Source organism: Fistularia commersonii, chromosome 13 (genome assembly GCF_037954325.1).
Source record: "Fistularia commersonii isolate RoL2024-O1a breed Wild chromosome 13, RoL_Fcom_v1.0, whole genome shotgun sequence".
NCBI classification, from domain to species: domain Eukaryota; kingdom Metazoa; phylum Chordata; class Actinopteri; order Syngnathiformes; family Fistulariidae; genus Fistularia; species Fistularia commersonii.
In genome coordinates this window covers 6,728,836-6,742,161 of record NC_141296.1, presented here as the reverse complement: position 1 = coordinate 6,742,161, position 13,326 = coordinate 6,728,836, and the positions used below count along the sequence as shown (strand labels likewise).

The window sequence follows — 13,326 nt, the reverse complement described above, 5'->3', positions numbered from 1 at the left end:
TCTATGTCATAAATTCATGTTCTCTCCAATTATTATACCAATTTACAATCAAACAACAAAATCGGATGCCTAGATTATTCTTTTCAATCAATTTTTTTTTTTCTCCATTTCCATTTCTCCCCTTCCAGGTGCATCACCGTATCCTGGTGTCCAAATTGACGAGGAATTTTGCTGCAGGCTTAAAGAGGGGACCAGGATGAGAGCGCCAGACTACGCTTCGTCTGAAATGTGAGATTCAATATAAATAAAAGAGGGAGTCAAAAAAATGCCCCAACACCGTCTTTCTCTATTAAGTCAGTTTCTGATTAGGTGACAGGGATGGAAAACCAATCTCTATCTCAGCCAGCAGGCTACTTGCCACCAGCTGTATGTTCTCTAAGATACAAATACTTAACTGAGATTGATTCTAGGTCTCTTTGTGGTTGCACTCTGAGGTCGGGGGTGCTTGATAAGCATCATGGATAATCCCATGCTGAATGATTCAGAAGGAAACATTAGCTACTGATTAGCTCTGCGGCAGTGAGCTTGAGGCTCTGACAGAGGTAACTCAGCACCACTTTTAAAGGCGATGTCTGCAGTGAGGAATGCCAGAGACCAGGTTTTTTTTTGTGGGGGGGAAGAGGCTGGTAGATGGGGCATGTTACAGATATTTGTGGGAAAAAATAATATTTCCTAGGTACAGTATCAGGCCTGACAGTCTGAGTAGAAGTCTGTGTTATTTTGATGTTTGGGGAAATTATTCTGAGTGAAAAAATTTAAAAAAAAAGGATGAAATGAATGCATATGGTCCTGAGATGGCTATTTGGTAGAGTGGTCACCTCTGACTTCCGACTACTGGTACTTCGGATCTTTGGTGACTGAATTGCGATTTTTGTAACTTTGCTTTGGATAAAAGCGTCTGCCAGATGACTGTATTGTAATGTAATGTAATAAGTGGGGAAAGTACACTACTGGATATAGCTGCACTATGACATAATATTGTAGTTGTCATTTTCCCATGGATTTTCTACTGCAAACATAAATATGGAAAACATTTAATTATGTCAGTTTTAATTATTTTCAATAATTTTTCTGGCCACATCCAGGCATTGACCAATGTCAATGATTTTGATTTTCTTTTTCTTTTTCCACTTGAAAATCATCAAGTCAAACCCGAAGATGATCAAGAAATCCCCTCTCTTTTATCATCCGAATGGTGAAGCACAGTGAACATACTTTTTGCACCAAAATTCACAGTCCCTCATTTTTGACAGCAATTCATTGTCAGACTGGCCATTATGTTGATGGTAGATATTTTTTAGTGCAACGAAAAAACGATTGAAATAATGACTTATCGGTCACCAATATTGTTGCAGTTACATTCTGAAGGCTTTTGTAGAATCTAGATAAGATTAAACAGTTACTTATGACGGGGACTATGTTTAGGTGTTTTGTTTGAAATGAGATTTGTACAACTGTGGCAGATACAGTATCATGAAATATATCAGCATGTTTTCTGACCGCATTCACGGTCTTTTTCTGTTCAATGAAAGAACACTCAAGAGGGAAAAGCCCCCCTTGTATCCTGGGAGGCATGGCTATAACACTGAGCTCTGTAACTGAGGTTCATTCCAACAAGTGTTCATACATTGTGTCTGGTTTTAATTTAAGATGACTCATATAGGCGAAATCCACAAATCCTATTTGTTTTGAAAGCTTCATGCAGCACTTCTTCATAATAATGATGTGGTATCAAAAGGTCCAGAGTTTTTAAAGCATCTTGTGCCAAGTAAAGCTAACTGAATGAATTTATCAGGTTTTAAGAAGGAGGCAGTGATTGAAAATGATACACAAAATTCAGTCCAGACCAATGGTTATATTTATATTCAGAACAGAAGATTTGAAAATGTAGACCCACTGGTGCCAAGAATCTCTCCTATAGTCAATCTTGTTTCGGACAACCGCTGAAAAAATTAAAACCACCAGATTAGATATTTTGAAGACTTGTGAGTGTGAGACATACCTTTGATATGACACCAAGATAAAACTTGCTGCTATGGGCTTAAATGGGATGCACAGTAATGCATTACAGTCAGTGGGGAAAATTCCACTGATCCCCTAAAGAGGTCTGCTCTTGATAACGTGTGTCTGTAAAACCAGGTTTCGACATCATGACCCTGACCCCCAGAGTCCTGATATATAAAGAATGGCAAGCACATGAGGCTGCTTATTTTAGTCTCACTTACTTTGTGCATCCGCAGCACTGATTCATCAGGAACGTCCGTTAGTAAGATCCCCATCCTGATGCATTTCAGAGGAATTTGTATGGAGGATTGTCAGAGCACAATAAAAAGGATGCTGACTTCCTTTCATATAACCTTGCAAAAACAGTTCAGATCATGGAACGCCTTGAAAAAAAAAAGACCTAAAACTTCTAGAAGCACGGCATTTTCTTAATCTAGTTACAGTCAGAGCAGGGGGTCTCACAATGCATCTACTTCCCCTAATCAATCATTATCATTAGTGTTCAGATCATACTTTTTACTTCCTGTTATCGGCATGAATGCTACCACCTGCCACTCTAAAGTCATTAATATTCTAGTCCTAGTGGAAAGACAACCACGGCTAGAACAGAAAAACACAACATGGAGCAGAGAGAAACGCAAAGATATAAGAGGGAGCTCAATACAGCAGCAATAGATTTGTTTTTTTAAGAACAACTCGGAATTGTGGGCATGACAGCAAAAGAGAATAATTGCACATCAAATATAAGGTTTCTGTGGGAGAAATGGTGGTTGTTACTATAGAAACATCACTGGAGGGTCCCTCGTCAAAAACAGGCAGGGAATGTGATTTAAACAGCATAGTATTTTGTTTCTAACCTCCACCAAGAAATGAGACAAGCCAGCGTCATGGAACTGCACATAAAGGCACTGAGTCTTCCCACATGGCCAGAGATGCCGACAACTTTTCAGAGACGTGACAGAAACTACACAATATTCTCTTACTGGTCTTCTCACCCAAATTGAGAGAGAATCAGTTCCATCGGGCTACCATAACTTGAAAATAGAGAACATCAACATACCAAAATTCAAAGAGCCACATCTGGTCTGAAGGTGGACCTTGCTTACTATTGGGGAGTTGAGGGGAGTGTTAGGGGACCATCATCTCTGCTGAACAGATTCTGGTCATATTTTGCACTGCCGCATCTCAGATAAATGTCTTTGCGTTAAATTGAAGGGTTTCTCTAGTTATGGTTGTACAATATCTATCCATGCGGCAGTTTTTGCTCAAGTGTGTGTTCATTGTTTTAGATATCAGACCATGTTGGACTGCTGGCAGGGGCAGCCACAGGAGCGGCCGACCTTCACTGAGCTGGTGGAAAGGCTGGGTGACCTCCTTCAGGCCAGTGTGCAACAGGTATTAATGACAAATACAAGATTTTTTGAATATCACACAACACCATCCTTGTCGTCATCTCATGTCATAATGCTTTTTACCAAGAATATAACTTGCTGGTGTATATAATGACAGAAACATTTTTATAAATTCCAATTATATTCCATATCCTTATGTATGTATGCAAGCGTGCATATGTGTGTATACAGTCACACACATGTATAGATACCTATGATGTGTATATTTCTATATATGATCAGATCGGTACATTTATAGTTTATAGTTTGTTTTTATTTCTAATTCTGCCTTTCTTTTATTATTTATTACTGTTATATTTTCTGTAACTCTGGCACAGCAATTTCCTTCGGGATTAATAAAGTTGTTCTTATTCTTATTCTTATTCTTACATATTTATAAAAGACAACAAAAAGTGATTATACAGGTATATAGCAATAAATTCAAACCTAAAAGACGCAAAAATCAAATTAAAATCAATATTATGAGCATAGAGGAAAGAGCTGAGGATTTTTGTAAAATAGGAAAATGAGCAATAAGAAAATTTGGAATCATTAGTCTTTTTTTTCTTAATTGTCAAAGTTGCATTTTGGAGAATTAGACCATTCACGTTAATTTATCCTTATTAAAACAATTTTACAAAAGAAAAAATCAGGAGCAAACAGGTATTTCCAGTGTTGTCACACTGGCTCACTGTGTCAATCCAGCGCTGGCTAAACAGGGAAGTACCACTCAACACAAACACTTGGCTCCCTTTGAAATGTCACCATCAGGATTGGAAAAGGGAGCACACTTAAAAACATATGGAAAAAATTTTGATTATTAGTGTGGCACAAGATAACACTGTCTGGCAGGAATTACGTGAATCACTGCCACAACAGCTGGAGGTTTATACATTTTGTGAGAATGTAAACAAACGTAACATTAATTTGTTCCCATTAGTCAAGCAGATATGTCAAATAGTCACCCAAAAAAATCATACTATTTAGGTCTTGTCCAAACACATTAAATTGAAACAAAATATTTACATACATTTAACAGGCACAGTCCGATTTAAATATAAGTGCAGTTGGTTCCTGCTAACTATGTCTTCACTTGTGGCTGGTAGAAATGCATTTGATGGCTGTCGCTTGATAAACAGTCCTATGCTTAGTTCTTGTCTCCCTCCTGTCTGTATAGATCAACAACGCTATGAGGGCATGCATTACTTTTACTAACTCAGTCATTTAGCATATTATTAGTGCACATTCAAAGAGGAACTTTGCACTGAAAATAACCTTTTATCCTATCCTTAATTCTCCAGTGATGTAAGCAACCCAGTCCAAGCTTGCACATTAGCGTCTTAAAAGCATTAAACAAGGGAAGAGCGTATGATTACCTAAAGATGCACTGATTTATGTTACACATTAGGTGTAAAAAGATTATACTAAAAAGCTTGGAGGATAGAAAAAAGAAACTGAAATAGTGCTTTGACAATCACCTTGAGGTGATGATAGAAAATTGGCCCGAGCCTTAACAAGGCCAGATGTTTTTCAGTCCTCGGGATGTAAAAGATGTACTGAGTCAACTTTTAACTTCTATACGCTCAAGAGAATAAGCTCAACTGTAGAGCGGGCATTGAAAGGCAAATAAACATACAAGATTTAAATGTAGGTCATTACCTTTGAATGGGAGGGCTGCAGATTGTTCAGAGAGCGAATGAGATAGACACAACCTGAACCTCACATCACTCTCCACATAATGTGTTGTACATTAGTCTGCAAAAACTATCATAGCTATGAGAAATGAGTCATAAGAGAGAACAGTGGACAAGACTGACTCTCATTAATAAGGCTATTGTTACAGTGCAGGAAGGCTGGTCGCAGGCTCTGCTGTCTCCAACAAATACATGAACATTGCATTGGATTTATTACTCATGCCCTTAGTTTCTTTGGCTGCTCTCCATGACCTCTGGGTGTGGGTGTTTGTACAACATTCACACCACATTGCTCTTGAAACTTTTCTGAATCCTTAGTCCTTTTTACTTTGGATCAAAGTATTGAATGGCTGCACTCATGAATGTTTTCTGTCTGTGTTTTTGATTAAGGAGGGGAAGCACTACATACCCATAAACACAGCCCTGCTGGCGAAGGTGGGAGAACTGTCCACCACCAAGCTGTCAGAGGAAACACCAACCCGCCCTCTCTCCCACCGCGAGTCAGGGAGCACCTTGTAAGGATATAGATCAATGTCATCAGCTGGCTCGTAGAGAAATACCTCCAACCTAGTTGATCGGTTCTTCCTAGTTGCACATCATTGCTTAACTGCTATTGTTCCATAACTGGAGAAAATGTTACTTGATTAGCAACTGCATCATGTTGGTTCCGAAACTCCCAAAACAACCACTTTTCCTTTCCAAAATAATCACTTGAGAATTATTATTTGCCAGCCGACTGACATGACAGTCGGCAAAGGCGCTTTCAGGTCGTCTCCTAGTGAACCGTAAAGTTTTGTGCTGATATTTTTTCTGCCCAAGCACATAACCCGCAGGCAGATTAAGCCTGTGCCCGGAGGCCCTCAACCCTTCCAGGCTCCTCTACAATAGCTTGATATTGCCCTTTTGTTTTTTCCCAACCGACACAAATTTAACTGAGTGTTTACTCAAGAAATGGAAGTCATTGTAATTAATATTTGTTGAAATATTAATGGAAGGCTTACACTCTTTAGATCAGGGGTCTCAAACTCATTTTGGTCCGGGGGCCACATACGACCTTATTTGATGTCAAGGGGGCCGGGCCAGTAAAATCATCACCTAGAAGTAACACTAAGTCCAAATTTTTTCCTTTGTTTTAGTTTAAAGGAGGTGAACAGGTATATTATAAAAATCTTTGTGTGTAATGAACTGTTCCTCTAAAAAATACATAATGAATTAATATCAAAAAATGAATATTAAAAAAGAATTGATGAAATTACACCCTAAAAATATTGTTGAGTTAAAAGAGACAACCTTGTCACTGCGGGAAAATTTGTTTCTAGCAGTACAAAATTGATTGGTAACATGTATAAGAGGTATCATGTTTACAAGGCTATTCTGGTTATTAAATCAATATTTTTAATTTTGCCTGTTTTTATTTTGCTATTGTTTTTGTGTTTTTTATAGAAATACGAAAAGAAAAGATCATTTTAACTATTTCACTAGACGTTTTTTCATCAAAAAATCATTTTGTTTTCAAATTTTGAAGCAAAAAATACATTTCAAAGTTACTTTTTCATTTTTTCCCTGCACATTTTTGTATGAAACCTACTGTATAAAACCCCCAGATGCATGTGAGAAAAAAGACGCGGGCCGCACCAACACAAAGATTTGATTTCAGGCAGGGGGCCACAAAATATTGTTCCGAGGGCCGCAATTGACCCGCGGACCGCGAGTCTGAGACCCCTGCTTTAGATTTTATTTTGCTTGACATTGTTTTAAGTTGAACTTAAATTTACTTGTGTCTTGCCGCTTTAGAAATTGCTTGCTTCAAAAGTATATATATTTATACATATTTATTCAGTATAGACAGTTTTTCTTGAACAAATTTGTATGAGATGATCACCTCTCACATTTGTAATTGCCACATTCAATTTGAAAACACTTTGGCATGAATTACCATAAAATTTGCCAGGGATTTTCATGTACTCTGACAAACTCTGACTCATCACCAAATCTGTTTTTATAAGTCTACATCCCACTCGTAAAAATATCAGCATGTCAGAATGATCATACATATCCTCTCATCCTGACACATGTACCTCAAAGAGCAGCTAGCATAGAAATTCTGGCACACAGCCCTATGCAGTTATTAAAACAGTCATAGGAAATTAGTCCCCTTATCTTGGTACCATGCAACTTCAGATTGTTAAAGTTCCAACGGTGCAGCCTGTTTTGAAAAGGAAATGCCCAAATCATTGCAATCAGGCTAACATTCATAGTCGCACTCAGACTAAACTTCACCAGAATATTTAGGTCTGACCTGGAGACAATGACAGCCTACAAAGGCACATGATAAGAAACACCCGCATAGAGACATTTGAAGGCTGGAAAGCTTTTATGGCTCCTGCTAGAAATTTCACCTTCAACCACAGATCCTGCTGCTACATTTATGCCTGCTTGAAATAATATTTGTCAGAGCTCATGGGTTGTCACAGATTCTCCAAGTGTGTTGATTGAGGAGGTGCCGAAAAGCCGAAATGACAGGTTCCTTTAAGCAAGAGTCAGCCGAGTCAGGCTTTTCAGCGTTGAAATGCAAAGTCAACAGCCTTTGTTTTCAAAGTACAATGTCATAGATGCGATATTCTGTTTGTCCAAGTGATTAAGTTCCTGTGCTTCTGTTACCTAACTCTCAAATCTTTTGACTTAAGTGTACTCTTGTGATTTTCCATATAAAAGTGAAGAAAAACAGGTATTTCGGACACTTACTTTGGGAATATTTTTTCCAGGAACATCAAAATCCGTCCTGGAAGTGTGAAAACCTTCGATGAGGTAACCATGGAGAATGGGACAAATGAGGGTCATGAGGTGAGTTGTTCTTTCAAAGGCTAAACCAGAAACAGACATGTAGTCTTTGCTGGCATTTTCCTAGACTAAGCAAAATTCCATATCAGACATACAAGGTTTATTTTAAAAATCTATATTGCAAAATGAATTGGAATTGTAAAAACTGCTTTACTGAACTGCATATGAGAGTGAAATTTTGACAAAGTATAATTATTAAATAGCAACTAAAAGCCTGTTATCTTACTTGATCCATTCATCTGGAGAAATTTAATACCACATTACACTGACAGACTGGAACCTCTTTCAACAGTAAAGTTATGTTTATGCTGGCAATTGGGTGTTGCTTTGGAAGGACAAGATAATAAGAATTGGACAGAGATCTGTATTGGCATGTCAGACTTTGAATATTACAATAGTCAGACAGGATCAAGATGTACTTTGGTCACTCTGCCCCTCCTCTGCATCTTATGCTGTGTTCCCAAAAGTTTTGTTGCGGTTATCATGGCAGCCACTTTCAGCATGATCAGCCTGTCTCTGACATTAGCAATGTGACCGTGTGGTGCAAAGGCAATAACAACTAACACAGTTGAATGATTTTACTATTTGCATTCGTCTGTCTTTGAAAAACAACACCCTCCACTCATATGTTCATCTAGGTTTTCGCTTCAGAGGCTAATACAGTATGACAAAAGAAAAAATAATAAACTGGAGGAAACTTTCAGCTACAAAAACGTCAATGAGTTTAATTCCACAATAGGGTACTGTTGGTACTACAGGATCACTTCAAAATTACGAAACAAAGGTTTTAGGTACACTGATATAAACATACTTTTGAGGTACCAGGGCATGTCTGTTAATGATGAGCTCAGGAAAGTGACAATGGGACCAGTCATACAAGCAGTACTGGATGGTATCAGAGAAACTCCATTTGTCACTAATTTAGGATAGAGTGTATTATGCATTCATCTTTTCTATTGCAAAATGTTTTCTGTTATGTCAAAATCGAAATTAATTATAGAATTCTGAGTAATTGTAATGTCATCCCAAAATGTCTTCCAAATGTCTTCTCACCTGAACCTAATGGTTTTATTATTGCTTGCCTCAGAGAGTTGACAAATACTAGGTGACAATACTGACTCAAAGAATCAGTCAGTATTTTTTTTTTTTTTTTTTTGCCTTAATACCCAGAATTGTTTGACTGTGTTCAATCATTCCAAGAATTTTTTTTGTTTTTTGTGAAATGTAATTTACCCCATTTTGTATGTCCCAGTGTTTTTTCCACCTAATATGGAAATAACTACTGTTTATGGTCTAGTTAACTTATTTTGCCTTGTCTCTCCTCAACAGGGTGGTCAGTCTGACAGTGGGATGGGGCTCTCCTCTGACAACATGAATACCTTGAGGCGGCTGGAGTCACTTGTTGGCCGACCCGTGAGCATCATGGCTCTGGCGTATGTAAACTAAACCTCCCAACTGCCTTTCCACATTTACTGACAACACGTCAACACACTGACATGAAAACCAAAGAAAAAGAGTGCACAATACTTACATGGATACCCCCTGTTGTGCAGGAATGTTGATGCAATCATTATCATATTCACACAAAGATGTTTTTCATTATGATGGGGAAACCCATTTGTAAAAGACAGAGGCACAAAGGAGCATTGAAGCCCGGAGACATCAAACTGCAGAGTGGATGAGGCACTCAAGAGCCCTAAAACACTAAAAAAAAACCTTTGTTGTCAAAATAGCCTTTACAAGATACCTCCCAAAATGATTTAGCATCATGGTGATGATGACTTAAAGGCATGGCTATATTTCAATCAACATTAGCTTACATATGCTTCCAAACCCTGTGGATTATTTTTATTTCAAGATGAGAATCCTATGAGGGCAAGTGTGTAAAACTGTCACAAAGCAAGAAAACACAGACGGTATGTTCTTACTTAAGGGGTTTATATGAGGATCAAATCAAATCTGAGTAACCTGTCAGTAAATCTTTTTCTTATGAGGGGTTTATGTATTATGTTTACAGCAGCAGTTCAATTCCTGGGAACCTCATGGCATCATTATACTGCTCCCTGTGCGGCAGTCCCTCTTGGTCCAACTTCACACTTTCACTGTCCTCTTGAGGAAGCAGTTCATACCTAAATCAATTTTTTTACTGTTGTTTATTCATCTAGAGTACTCTGTCATCAGTTGCAAACTTCTGCAGGTATTCACTGTAGAGAATATCTGCCCTCTCTCCATTACATTTATACTGGATGTAGTTTCCATCCATCCATTATCTACCACCATATTTCCTACTCAGGGCTGCAGGGGAAGCTGGAGCCTAACCCAGCTGCCACAGGGCGAGAGGCTGTGTACATCCTGGACTGGTCACCAGTCAATCGCAAAGCTACATATACAGACACGCAACAATTCTCTCTCTTTCACACATCTGGGCAATTTCCCAATTTTTCCAATTTATCGCTGCATCCCCTTGCCACCCCTGGATGTGGTTTTTGTTTTAAAATTTCCGAAAAATGACATAAAAAGAGGCTCAGCTTTACCATCAGTTTCTAGAATATGTGTTCCTCTTGAACAAGAGAATGCATCATCTTTATTTTCATCCTTTTTATGAAGAACTACTCTGCTACTCCTATCATGTGAAGTGTTTGACAGGAAATTAGTCATAAGAAATCCTGTTCCTGTTCTTTTTTCAAATGTACATTTGGCCACTTTTAGCACCAAAACTGATTTCAGCACTGTTATGAAAGAGAGAATTTCCAAAACTTGAAATTTGTCAATATATATATATATATATATATATATGTGTGTGTGTGTGTGTGTGTGTATATATGTATATATATAGTATAATATATATAATTATATATAATATATACAATTATATATGATATATATGTGTATATATATATATAGAGAGAGAGAGAGAGAGAGAAACATTTCAAACATATATATATATGTATATATATATATATATATAATATATCCCTGTAGTAGTCCAGAATGATCCTTTTACAACCTTTAAATGATGAGCAGCAAACCCTCATGCTTACCAAGACAAAAAATTGGAGATGTTTTTACAATCTAAAGAACAATTATCAAGAACAGGAACATCCAGCTTGGCCTTGCAGACATCCACATCCTCTGAGTATCAGTTTCTCAAACTTGGAACCCATGGGTTTTCGTGGCCTGATGTGTCATCAGGACATCCACCATGGAAAGAAGAATCAGTCCAGGCATGCAAGAGGGTAGGACCTCCTTGCCAGGCAACCACTTAATCACTATCTTTGAACTTAGAAGCCTTCGTAATCCAGAAAGCTGTGAATCCTTTCGGGGTTGCACCTGTTCCTCACTCACTCATCTCTAAACCTTGAGCTCTGCTGAGAGCAAACATTTTTGTAAGCTTTCTCACACTGGCATTTACACACTTGGCTCAGTTGGCTACAACTATATCTGATGGCCAGTTTACCAGGTAGTTACTCATCAAGAAGGCATTCCAGTACACAAAACCCCTGCTGAGCAGTGACCCTATGGCCTCTTGAGACCGGCTCTGAATAACCATAGCAACCTCCAAAGACAATGGAGGACAATTACTCATATTCTGAGCCTCAAATGAAGCAGAAAAGCTCAGTATGATTGATTACATAATATATGAATGGGGGAAGGTTTTGTGTGATTGTGCAGCTTCACAAAGGGTACGTTTTTAAATCTGAGAATATTAAAAGTACCTCTTGGGTCCCAAGTCAAATGGTTTTGAGATAAACAAACACATTTTTTTTTTGTTTAGACAGCTAATTCACTGCTCTACACATAAAAAGCTCATAAATAGTCAAGGCATGGGGTGAGAATACAGCACCACAGCATGAGAAAACCCCAGTGGCAAATTTAGGCTCTGCGTAATTTCTTGTTCAGGATGTTAACAGATCATCTTGTCACGCTACACTGATTTATTGTGTCTGTTTTGTCCTGTTTGTTTTTCACTTGGCACATTCACATGATTGTAGAAGGGCAATGGTGTGTTCATCCATTATGTATTATGAGGCTTGCGAAAGGCCAGGGTTTTGGAACCGGTAGATACATTTTTTCAAAATTGAAAAACTAAAAAAAAAAAAAAAAAAAAAAAAAAAAAAACAAGGATTGCATGTCTTCAACATTAGAGCTAATTTCTGGAGCCCTACAGGATCACCAGAGTTGAATGTGTCAGTGTTAAGTAAGAAATGTTTTCTTCTCCCTGTGTTTGCGGGGCTTTGTTTGTTTGTTTTTTAACCTCAATATATAACATTTTAACCATGACAAAATATATAAATTGAGATTAAGCCATTGAAGGAAAAAATGAATATCTATTCAAGAAAAACAACAATACCCCATGCATGCAATGCTATACAAGCAGATCATTGGTTATCAAATTTTAACTAGTTGTATAGTGCACAATAGTCACAGTCTAATTACTACGACTGTTTATAAAAACATCAGAAACCAAGTGAAATGTAGTAGTTTAAGCCGATTCTTATCAGCTTCAAACATTTCACAAAAGAGTCGAGTGTAGCCCACAATAAGAATAATTTATCTTATTGTTAACTTTCTACTGTCAACCACCTCAGTTTCTACAGGGATGTTAGAATTATCCCCTCCTTTTCCTCTGGCTTTTTTTTCCAAGGTGTTCCCATTTAATGCCACATTTTCACAATACATAATACATATTGTCAATGCAATATTGTAAACACTACACATGCACTACATACTATGACGCAAACACCCCTGTCAAATAAGAACATTTGTTTATAAGTGCTTTGTTTTTCTGTGTATCCTCCAGGATGAAGGCAACCAGTAAAAGTAAAGAATCTGTGCTGGCGGACACAGACAAGGAGAAATATCAACCAATGGTTCCCTCTTTGGACTTCAGTTTGAATGATTCAGCCCTGGATGACGACCTGGAGTGTCACAGCCCACCGCCAGATTACAACTATGTTGTGCGCTACTCCACCCCGCCTGTTTAGCCTTCCACTCTACCATTAGAGAATCTGACAAACTGATGCCTTTGCTTTGTTAGGATTCTGTTTTGGCACTAGTCTGTGGATTCTTCATCAACTGTTGGGAAGAAAAATGTGAGAACCGCTATCTGTCAAACTGAAATGACTCATGAATCAACTGTAACTTGTCTCGTCCAACCTGTGACAAAGGAAATGTGCAGAGTGTTCCTCCCTTTCCGTTTTTCAGACACAGGATGACATTAATGCTGCTGGTCCGTTCCACATTTACTGTGACATGTCAAACAGCTGAAAACAGGCTCAGGTATTAGTCAGGTATCATGTATCGTCTAATTTACTGTGAAAACATTAGATGATACCAATCTTACAATAAACTATTTGTATCGATGACGGAAATCAAAAAAGCGAGAATAGTCTAGG

The 13,326-nt window shown here is 38.0% G+C and overlaps 1 protein-coding gene across 2 annotated transcripts in view; it reads left to right on the top strand.

Annotated features, from left to right (window-relative positions):
• Positions 1 to 13,065, top strand: part of kdrl (kinase insert domain receptor like) — a 44,220-nt gene extending 31,155 nt beyond the window's left edge. For both annotated transcript variants that reach the window (XM_086158653.1, XM_086158654.1), the window contains exons 25-30: positions 129 to 228; positions 3,294 to 3,399; positions 5,480 to 5,604; positions 7,855 to 7,933; positions 9,260 to 9,363; positions 12,732 to 13,065. In XM_086158653.1, coding sequence (XP_086014779.1) covers positions 129 to 228; positions 3,294 to 3,399; positions 5,480 to 5,604; positions 7,855 to 7,933; positions 9,260 to 9,363; positions 12,732 to 12,915 — 698 coding nt within the window. In that variant the 3' untranslated portion in view covers positions 12,916 to 13,065. The remainder of the gene's footprint in view (positions 1 to 128; positions 229 to 3,293; positions 3,400 to 5,479; positions 5,605 to 7,854; positions 7,934 to 9,259; positions 9,364 to 12,731) is intronic.
• Positions 13,066 to 13,326: the final 261 nt, after the last annotated feature.